Source organism: Centruroides sculpturatus, unplaced genomic scaffold, assembly GCF_000671375.1.
Source record: "Centruroides sculpturatus isolate CEXI.00-Female unplaced genomic scaffold, Cexi_2.0 scaffold1312, whole genome shotgun sequence".
NCBI classification, from domain to species: domain Eukaryota; kingdom Metazoa; phylum Arthropoda; class Arachnida; order Scorpiones; family Buthidae; genus Centruroides; species Centruroides sculpturatus.
The window spans coordinates 184324-196427 of NW_019385668.1; the positions used below are offsets into that span (position 1 = coordinate 184324).

Here is a 12104-nt window from a genome sequence, read left to right on the forward strand (position 1 = left end):
ATGTGTTGGTAGTTGCGAATTGGAACTGTGACGACCCTCGATGTGGAATTATTTCTAGTAGTTTCGAGTCCTAAGCGGTTCTGGCCGGAACTATCCACATCTAACTCTGTAGCGTTCGAAATTAGAATCATTGGACATAGTAGGTGTAGTACTAGTGCATATTTGTCCTTTATTGGATACTTATTGAAATTTTGAAAAATTTGATAAGATTTGAATTCATTATTCTAGTTTTATTACATTATGGATCATTTCTTTACCGAGCAGTTTCATAGTGATACAACAACTATTATATGAAATGGAAAACTAGAAGATCGCACATGAATTGTTTTATCCATATCTAGGCTTGATTAGGTTGTCACTGGAAGGCTTTTACTCGCAGTTTGACAGAAGATCGGAAAATCCTTTGTCTATTTTTTCCTGATACCAGTTAAGAAATAACGCTTCTTAACTCGCGATTATAAAGATTCATTCTTAAGGATACGTTCTAATAGGAGGGGTTTGTAGATCGAGTGGGAAGAGTCGCAGATATGTCGATAGGAGCCCAGCTTTAAAGTAAATCCAATCAACATCAAATAAACAAATAACAAATAGTTTAATGAGTAGGATAAAATCTTGGAGAAATACATACAAGGAGGTTAAAATATATCTTATTGACAAGCTAACTACTTATATCGCTAATTAACCGAGAAAGAGAGTGTATGTGTGTATATATAAATTCGTGTATAACATCTGTAGTAGATAGGCCGATATCTTCTCGCTAGCCGATTCGGACGAGGGAACCGTGAGAGAAAATCTTCTCTCTGAAGCTTGGCCCGAATAGCTTCAAGGAGAGTGTCCGTTCTGAGACTCGGATTTTTGCCTTTTTTATCTTCTAATCCCCTGCAAGGAAATTTTTCCCATGTGACGATATGCCTAACCTGTGTCGCACGGACAGCGGTCTCATTAATGTGTGAGATAATATCTTTCCATTAGAATTCGATACACTGAAGGGAAAGAGTTATTTTCGTTTTTCTATCACTATTACACGAGAATGAAAATTTGTATGATTTATTTCTCCCACAACAATCAATTTTACTTACACAAATACTTAAATAAAAGCAGAAATATTCTTACAAATTTAGGAAAAGCTCTTTGTCTTTTCTTTCTATATTCTCACAATTACATTATTATTGTCACTGTACTGTAAATAACAGATGGCAGCAGGAGTAATTCATTTAAGCCAAGGTCTATATCAGTGTTTCCCAACGTGGGGCCCACGCCCTAAATTGGGGGCAGTTGGATTGTTAAGGGAAATTGGGGGCAGTTGGATTGTTAAGGGGAAAATTCGAAAACGGACTCGTCCAGAGTTTAAGTTAACCGTATAGCCGCTGTATATGTTAGGGGGACATAAGAATTTTAGAAAGGCTTAGGTGGGGCAGAGTACAAAAAAGATTGGGAAACACTGGTCTATAGATATAGATCAGGACACGATCCCGTGATTCTTATCGATCGACTCATGCACACTTGGTTTGTGCTTGAGTCAGCTATTTTATATATCGATATATAGCCTATATAGGCCTATATATATATATATACGTACTCAGAACGTTAAAGAATGGGTTATGTGGCATCAAATTGTAAGAGTAAATATACTGATGTATTGATGTACTGATGTAAATAATCACAACAAAATCAAAATGGGTGCAGAACTGCAGATGGGATAAGTGGCAGCCAACTGAATATTCTAAACTGTGTGAGGTTAATGTATATCATGTATTTTTCTATAGGTACTGTCATTGAGATATATACGTGAGCTTACATTAAATTATTTGTTGTTCAGTTTCATTTCGAAAAATCTCAATATAAACTGAGAACTGACGGAAGGAAGCAGCTAAAATGGAATACTATTCTTACAATTTTAAATGTGCCCAATCCTCCTAAATCTATTACGAGCAAATGGAAGCCTATTAGGGAAAGAAAACTTCCTGAAAAAAGAAACACCAATGGTAAGATTATTTAATTGCTGAACTAATTATTTTTTCATCTGAAATAAAGATTACTGTCTTGTTTAGGTTTACTCGGTGATTTATAAATTGGCTGTTATTGAAAATCTTGTGTTCAATGCTGTCTGTTTTTGCGAGTAATGTTATAGAGTACGAAAAAATAATTATTTTAACATGTTCTAATAAAGTTTTCTGTGACAGAAGAAACAATTGAAGAAAGTGATGATAATACTTTAGATAAATAAAAACACAACATCAGATATAAAACAGGAAACTACAACTGCAGGTAAATATTTTATTTACATTTCAAACAATTTTAGACACATTTTTATTTTGTAATGTGAAACATGGATTGATGTGTTATATTATGAATCTGATGTTTGAGTGGAAAACTGACTATACTTGGTAATGGAAACAATAAAGAAATCATATATCCTTAAGCTTCTCAGAAAACATTAAATAATGTTGCTGTTATCTTATGTTCAACTTCAGCTGTATAAGATTTCAAAGATAATATATACAATATATATATAATTTTTTATATTAGATACAAAAGCTGACACAAAAGAAAGAAGTAATGTAAAACAAATTGAATTTATTTCTGAAACCAGGTCAAATCCAGTACTTGCAGAGAGTATCTGTAACCAACCCATATACTTGGACGAATCAAACAAAACATGCAGTGCAAATTAAGTCATGCCTCAGATAAACCCTGTTAAAGCGTATAATAAATCGTGGAAGAATCCGTCGAGGGTAAAAGGCCTTGGTGGAAAAGAATGTGTTTTGCTGGAAAAAATAATCTTTTTTCCGAGCCTTCTCGCACGGATGTCGACTTTCTACCAAATGTGACACAGCCACCCGAAAGTAACTTATCATCCAAATATGACGCTTTTACCCGGAATTGACTTTCACTCGGCTATGACTTAATCAACTGGACTTGATTTTCCATTTCAATTTATGGACGGATATTTTGACAACAATAGAGATTTGTTCTTCCACTTCGGTTAAAGTGTATAGAACAACGACAGTGACTTCACGTCTTACGTGCCAAAGTGACAACAAAATATTAAACAGTGTTCTCGTGTTTAATAAAATACTGTGTTACGCTGTTTAAACGACTATAACTGGCCAAAGCAACTTATAATATTTCGAGCGGTGTTCTACTAGTAAAACATTTTACCACAGAATAATGCACTACAGGAGGAAACCATTTCCACGTTGAATTTTAACCAAACAAACCTTGCAGTCCATATGTGTTCAAACCAGAATTATAATTACTTCAACAATTACATTTGTACAGTACGTGGAATTTTCACGATTGTGTATACATTTTATATTTAATAAAACATTGAATTTCATATTAACTGTTTAAAGATTCGATATTTATAAGAATATTAAATTTGCGCATTTTTGGATTAATTTATAATTAAAAACATTATTAACAGTTATGAGGAGTGACGAAAAGAGCAAAAATTCATAATGAGACAAAAATTAGCAAAATTTGATTTGAAAAACATGGAATTCAGTAGTGAAAAAGTCGCATGAAAAATAAAAGTACATTAAAATGAGATTCGCGAGCCTTTTGATAAAACACGTTTTAAACATCATCGGAAAAATCCTTTAAAAATCCAGCAACGATTTNCAGACGATAATAAACTCAACTTACTAGCCTAAAATCTCCGTAGCGTGTTGCCAGGCGGCAGAAAGCATATATATAATTATAATAAAGTTACAATAAATTAAGTTAATATATAATTATATATACAGTACCTAATTTATATATAATTAATATATAATTATATGTACAGTACCTAATTTATATATAATTTATATATAATACTAAACAGACGATAGCAAACTCAATTTAGCCGCTCCGTAGCGTGGCGCAGGGTCGGAGGAAAGTAGTTCGGCTGCTCATCCACTATTGGTCCACACTCTATCAATCTTGTCGCGAAACGACGTTATAGGAGGTATTTTATACGAAAGTTTCTACAATTTTTTCGCTACGTTATAGGAATTGTCGTTATAGGAACGTACGTTATAGGGGGGTCGACTGTATATACACGATTCTATAAAATTTTATATATTTGTACAGTACATATTTAATGTTAATTCTAGTCAATATTTAAACTGAATTTTGTTTGTTACAATACTTTTTATTGTGTAAATCTATTATGCATTGGCAACGGGATAAATGTCAAGAAATTGTTGCTAAGGCCTTGCATAAACGTTTACCAGGCATGACGCTCCTCATGCCTGCGAACATTTAAACTAAAAATCTAACTTATTGCTTAGGCTCCAAAAACATTATTGAAACATTTCTCAAACAATTCTCGATCAGCAACTAAATATTTACTATAAAACAATCATATCACTTTTATACTTTTCCTGTTTGGACTGCAATTTGAAAAAATTGTAGACTTATAAATTGTCACTGTCGTCCGTCTGTCCTTCCTTAATCTCGAGAACAGAGTTAGATAGATGAAAGACGAGAACAGATATGAAAGGATTGGAGCTGTAGGCCCTGATTATCTATACATAAACCTCCGTTTCGAACAGAAAGTCACGTTATTTCAAATCAAAACGTTCTCCTGAAAGGAGCTAGATCATGCATGGGCAATTATACTGCCCGTCTAATGAATTTATGTGGCCCGCGATTAATTATTCAATATTAGCTACTTAAGTCTGAATATATCGACGAAAAATTCTGACGCCTAAAAAAAGAGGACAACAAGTAACTGTTCGATTAGAGATAACGCTTCATTACAAATGTCTTCAGCAAAGAGTAGAATGTTGATAATACATGATAATGTAAAAAATGTATCTGTAATCTCTATGTACAATTTAGTCTCTACGGGGTGACACGACAATGAGATCTCTCACCACCTCAACGCCGAACCGAACACGGGCCGAACCAGAGACTGCTAGGGCAGCCTCTGGTTCGGCCCGTGAAAAAAGTTTTCTTTCCAATTCGGCCAGGGGGCAAAAACTGTTGGCCACCCCTGAGCTAGATAATGATCTGTACGACTTTATTGCTAACAGAGAAGTATAATGTACAGGGCAATACACTACTATTTTGAGACGGTGAACATATATTTTATTTACATATAAAATCCTTTTTATTATATATGCACTAAGGAAGTCTTTATTAGAATGCATTATGGGTTTGGCGAGGCTCACGAGCATGTAAAGGGTGACAAATGTGACATATCTGGACCAGACGACTCATTAATATTTCTATGGATCTGACGGAGATTCAAATTTTATTTCCTAGAACAGCAGGCACATGGCTGAGCCATCTTCGCCATCCAGTTATTTGCCTTAATTTCAAACTGCTTTACATGCATATTTTAAATTGAATAAAATAAATAAACACGAAAATTAAGACAAAAATTGTCTAGACATTAAAGTGTTTGGCTAACCAAAAAACATATTTATTTATTAAATTCATTAACAAGATTTTTATATTCGAACATCTTTTTCTAAAATTTGTTGTCAATAAAGTAAAATTTTCAATTTTATTAAGTAACAGTGTTAACTGTTATTAAAATTTACTCATTAAAAATTATTAAGAAATAAAATTCCTCATTAATTTCGACCGCACTCGAGATATAACACCTGCTATCTTTCCACCTCTTACGGCCGATTGCAGAGACAGAGTTTACATTAAACGACGTTTATCAACGAACGGCCTATAGCCGTTGGCTGGCTGACCGCAGTTTAAAATGCGTTGCAAAGACGACGATCGTCTATTTCTGACCGTTCTCTAAACGAACTTCGGCAAAACATTGTCTCTTACTTACTTCGCTATTACTCCCCTGTTTTAGAAGTCGTTCGGCCAATCGGGTTATTTCTTCGTGACGTCAGAAATGGTCGTCAGCTATATTCCGAAAGCTTAAGGCCGTCAAAATCATTGTTCGGCAATTAATGACAATCCTTTTCCATTTCGATATTTAATTTCGTCGCCAATACGGTTTAAAATATGAACAAATCCATATTTAGAAAATTTATACCGAATTCGAAATTCATCTTCCGAATAGATTTTTAAGGAATTATTTCGACATCTTATTACTGTCGAAATGAATAATTTTAAATATTTTATTATTAATATTGCATTTTTTATATCTATAAACAGATTTCTGTAATTATTAAAATTGTCTCTTTTGTTTAACAGTACAATGACTGGGAAATGCATTAACGTTTTATAACAGACACGATACTCGAATTGTAAATAAATGCATCTGATTTAAATTAAATTGAAGTTTTAAGTCTTCACCCATTTGAATGTCGAAATTGGAACATTTAAAACAAATTTAAAGTATTTAATTTTGTTGTTTTTGCGCCGAGCAATTAATTAATGAATAATTTTGTCGATTCGTACCGTTTACAACATTTATCGAAGGAACGATATCTGTTTTTATCTAAACTTTTCCACGAACAAAGCTACCACTCGAATTGAAAAGCCCTCTAAACCTGCTGTCCAGTGAGTCTAGAAAGTAGGTCAAATAACTTGTTTCTAATCGCTGTCTACATTGTGGCAAGCGAGAAACGCCATCTCTGCAATGAAATTTTTCTGAACAGCGGTCTACGCGATCTGTAAACCGCCGTCGGCCTCTAAACTTTGACTCTGCAATCGGCCCTTAGAGTTCCGTACTCCAAAAATTAATTGCATCAATGTCATTTATATAGAAGTTTCCACGCCAAATTTCGTTTATTAATCTTTAATATTAAACGAAATAGACTTTAGCACACACATATCTACATACGTACCTACACGCTTACCTTCACATTGCCAGAATTTTTTTTTATTTTACTTGTACAGTATTCAGGGTTTTCAAAACCTCGAGATATGCAAAAAACACAGAGGGGTCAATTGACACAATTACTTTCCCATATTATATTATAAAAGCTGAAAAGTAAAACACGTTGATCTTTTTAATCCCTGAAAACATAAAATATTTTAAAGAATAGTATTTTGTTAGTCTTGTTAAAACTGTTTCTGTTTTGAACATGAAAAACTCGTTTATTGGTGACGTTAACAAAGAGAAATTTTATAAATTTCTATATTTGCCAAACAGTCTGAAGTTTTTATAGAAATTTTCATTGAGTGTTGAACACAAGATTGTGTGAATCTTGTGTTGAACACTCTTGCGAATGAAAATTTCTATAAAAACTTCAGACTGTTGACAATCTTGTGTTCAACACTCAATGAAATCTTTATTCAGTTGACTGAATAAAGATGGAAAAAAGCCAAGTGTTTAATTAATAACACAATCTTGTGTTCAACACTCAATAAATAGTAAAACACGGTTTCAGAAAACAAATAAACTACGAGAAATTTTCATATTGCAGTTGGTCGCTGTTCACCTACACAATAATACTTATAACCTTGAATTTTATTAAATGATTACAATAACATTTAATAAAATTAAGAAATAATTTGTTATTCTATGTTGCACATTATTAGGCTAATATATGTTAATGTGTGGCGTTTTCTTAACTTTACTTATGTTATACTGCTTATGAATAATATTTGAATGTACTGTAACTTTACAGTACATTCGAATATTTATGAACAGTTATTAAGAGCAAAATGATAATGTTTACTTGACGTTTATAGATGTTTAACTAAAGTCGTATGACTTAGGAAACTATTTCTATTTTTGTATTAAATGAGTAATGAAAAATATCATTAAATCGCCTGATTAAATCATTTAAAATTAGAAATAAGTGTATTGTAATTGTCCTTTCTAAACTATTTTTATTGAATTTATTCTTATTCTACAGTTTTCATATACTAACTCTTCGAAAGATTTTAGAAAGTATAAAATTATAAGAACGTATATTTTGCATTTATATGATATATAAACATAACAAGATTTACGGTATATTATACATTATATCATATGAGTAATATTAATATTAAGGCATATGATATATTAAAGTAATAATACCCATATAAATAAAAATGAATATAATATATGTGTATATATACTATATTATATTTTCAAGCAATATGGTAATATTTCTAATAGTATTCTAAATAATATGAATGACTTAATTATGCGAGAAGAAACATGTCGTTGTTTAAAAGATTTATTATATACTTATCTTTTATAATGTGTTTCACTTATAAAATGACACACGAAACATAAACGATATTCCAGTATCAATATATAGCCTATATATAGGGCCTATATTTTGAAAAATATATATACAAAGTTGATTTCTCAATTTATGAGAAATAAATTTCAAAATAAAAAAATAGGAAATTTATGAAACAATGTTCTTTATCAATAGTTATTTCTGTTCTCCTTTTAGTTATTAATGTTTTTTTTTTTTATCTTATTAATTAATTTAGAAAATCATTTACTCATATAATAATGAATTTCTATAATCGCTACTGTAGAATTTAATTTTTAGTATATATTTATTATAATAATATATTTACCTTTGGTAAATATTTTACTTAGTTGCAAGTAAATTGAAATTAATGACTTTCGTAAGCGTCATTATTTCAGTTTGACACAAATTTGATGTCATGCTTTATATAGTTAATACAGCTGTATGTTGAACGTCACGATAGTATTTTCAATAAATAAGTTTCCGCGTGATTAAATACTAATGTTTTAGTTATTTGGTCTTGCAATCATGAACGCTATTAAAGCGCTTATTGTACTAACTTTAAACGTTTTTAGAACTTCAGACGTCATAGAAGAACAGTTAAAAACTGTAGAGAGTGAATACGATTTCATTATAAGTAAGTATATCTATATTTATTATAATTTATTAATTTTATATTACTATATGAACGTCCCCGAGTTAGTTTTAACGACCAAAACTAGAATTTTAAACGAGTATATTAAAAAAAATTGATTTTGAGTGGGAACTGTATGGCAATTAGTGTCAAATGTAGCATTGTAATAGCAATAAACAACGCATCTCAAACTACATGCAATGCAATGCAGCACAGAAAAACCTAACACAAGACACACACAGTGCATTTTATTAACTCTCAATAAAAATCTGCTTCTTGTCCGTCTTATCAATTTAATGTTTATCAAGCTTATATATTGGCTTGTAGTCAGCACACTTTTTCACCTGGACACCAAGAGAATTTTTTGTCTATTCTACTTTATTAAAATATGCATTTCAGACTGTTCTTCTGTCTCTCTTCAGTGTAAAGTAGATGCTTTTTGGGTTACAAGTTATTTTATAACTATATTACATAACAACACAACAAAGAATATAGTTATAAAATATCTATATATAAATTTTTTTAATTTATGTTACTACGTTGTATATGAATATATTCACATTTTTACTCTTATTATATTCTTTTTTATTGATTATATCCAAAACTATTTTTAAAGATAGTTTATATTATATCTATAAATATATTTTTTAATAAAATATTATAACATTGTCTTTTTTGCTACTTAATAAAATTTCATTTTAAAACCTATTCACTTTCTGAAAAAGTATTTTTAATTATAAGAAAACTCCAGAAAGTTTTTCTATAAATACACATATAATAAATATAATATATTCTAAAACCGTACAATTACATCTCTGAATGAGACGGTTGGGACCTTATCGCAGCCGTAGACCATACCCATAGAAACAAACAGGTCATCTGTACATGTGACCCTTCGCGAGATAAAGCTCCCCCCCGAAATTCCCAAAATCACCCACTTCGAGGTCGCACGGGATCGGGAGTCGCGTCGCTCCCCAAGGACTATTCGCGTTTTTCACTAACTAGAGAAGCTGCATTTTTACAAAATGGCTACTTTATCTGGGTCGCTTGTAACTAGTCAACGTAAAATTAATCATATATTACTGTTCGATATATTGATATATGCTGCTTGTAGCTGGTTATCGAGAAATTTTGTAGGAAAACAATTATTGCTAGCAGGATACATCATTACATGTGGTATTATAGAAACAAATGTGCGAGATCGTTCAATACATTTGTACCCTTTGTGTTAAAACAAAGAAAACATTAGCTTTGACATCTGTCCCATCAGGGCAGTATTTACAAGTAAGCTATGTTACCTTTTTGCTTAGGGCCTCGAGTTTCAATGGGCCTCAAAACTTTCTACAAAAAGAAATTGAAGTCAAATTTTGTAATAAAAATTTTTTACAAACCAACAAAATATGCTTTTTAAATACTACACAAAATAAAAAGTAGTTAATATGTTTATGTTAATTTTTTTCTTTTTATGATTGACTTCTAAAAATGTGAAGGGTTGGTAAGGGGCCTTTTGCTTATGGCTTCGAAACGCTTTAATCCGGCCCAGTATCCGTCTCAATTTTTCATAAGGAAATAGACAAAAACTTATATTCGGCTCCTGTATGGCTTTGAAATTGCAATTTGGAACACAACAGAAAACTTTGCTATTTCTATTGCTATTTATTTTTACTGTTGACAATACAAAAGAATGATTCAAACGATCCAGATAAAATAGTTTTGTTTTAAACACCAAAGGGCGAGCATCCGGTGAAAAATGCGAATTACGTTTAACTATTTAGTCCATTGAGTAGCCCACTTACTTGTTCATGGAGTTCTTGATGTTGTATAGTTTTAGGGTGTTTAGAGACTCGGCCCCACGTGGTCGTTGAGGTGTAAATATTTTATTTACAATATTGTTTTAGTTCGAAACATTTTTATACTATTGGTATTGAATACAGCAAAATGCAGATGACCACCATTAAGTACACGTATTTAGGTGACTAATATGTTCTTTGCACAGATTTTTATTCTATAAAATTCATTGTTTTTAATCCTCCTCAAGCCGATCACCCCATTATCCGATCAATAATCACTCCGACTCTTAATCTTTACTACTTCTTAATCTACCTCTCTATTACGAAATATTATTTCAGTGAAATACCTTTGTATAAAATATCCTTTTAGATGCGATCAGTTTCATCACGTTGGATGTAGTTATAAAATCGAAACCATAGAGATATACAGTACAATGTTTATTCTTGTGTTAGGTATAAAAATTCGTCTCTGTTTTTCCAACTTCAATATCTCTATTTTCTTCTACCGTTCTGTCTAATCGTGGAAAATATACGAAATTTGCTTTTAAAATCCGAAACAAGTTACTCTATGCTTTATTTTCACATTTATATTTTTTATTAAACTAAATTAACCATTATTAATTAAACTACCTAATAAACCAATAAAGTCCAGATGACTACGTCAGGTTTGTGTAGATTACGAAATTGATGACGAAAAATTTGGGTATGATTTTGGCGATTTTTGAATTTGTTTGATCTGATAAAAGACCAGTTCGTTGACGTACTAACGAAATATAAAGGCATTATATTAATGTTGTCGAAGAAGTTAAAACAAAGAATGCAAATCTCCATTTCAGATTACTTTAAGACTGTATGCACTGTTGTTTCAAATAGAATGTACAAAATAACATGTGATGTATTAATAAATATCAATACATTTTTTCTAGTATAGTACAAATTGATTTTTACATAATTCTCCTCTATTGTTTACACGATAGTCTGTGTATACGGTAATGCTAAATATATGTGTATAGTATATAATAGAGAGTACTGTTTGACAAGACTGCCCCATTAGATGATCGGTTTTCCTAAGTTTTGGAGATCCTAAAAAGATTTAATTGTGTTTAATGATTACAATAGCTTGTTAAATATTGTAGCAGATTTTTAAAATTAATTTTTTAATTCATTGTGAAAAAATATCAGTACAGTAAGACCCCGCTTAACGCTGATTCAAATTAACGAGGTATTTCATTGATTCGTATATAATACGTTTATTCCCAAACACGAACCAATCAGCAAAAGGTGGCAATTCGTCGTATCGCCAAACAAACATAGATTTAAGGGAAGTACCCTGAAATCTATATGTTTGTTTGGTGCAATTTTGGAAAAAATATAACATCACGGATGTTATAAGTAATATTGGCTTCGCTTGGCAAGAATTAACTAATAAATGCATGAACTGAGTGCGGAAGAAGTTATGGCTGAAGGTATTTAAGAATTCTCATCGAGAAGAGCCTATCGCTGTATCGTTAGATTGACAAAATTGTCAACTTAATCGATATAGGATATGTAGACGAGCAGGATATTGGGGAGTTA

At 31.4% G+C, this 12104-nt stretch overlaps 1 protein-coding gene across 1 annotated transcript in view; it reads left to right on the forward strand.

Annotated features, from left to right (window-relative positions):
• Positions 1-8633: 8633 nt before the first annotated feature.
• LOC111641053 (glucose dehydrogenase [FAD, quinone]-like) overlaps positions 8634-12104 on the forward strand; it is a 36612-nt gene continuing 33141 nt past the window's right edge. Inside the window, exon 1 of the mRNA XM_023387159.1 lies at positions 8634-8742. Coding sequence (XP_023242927.1) covers positions 8634-8742 — 109 coding nt within the window. The remainder of the gene's footprint in view (positions 8743-12104) is intronic.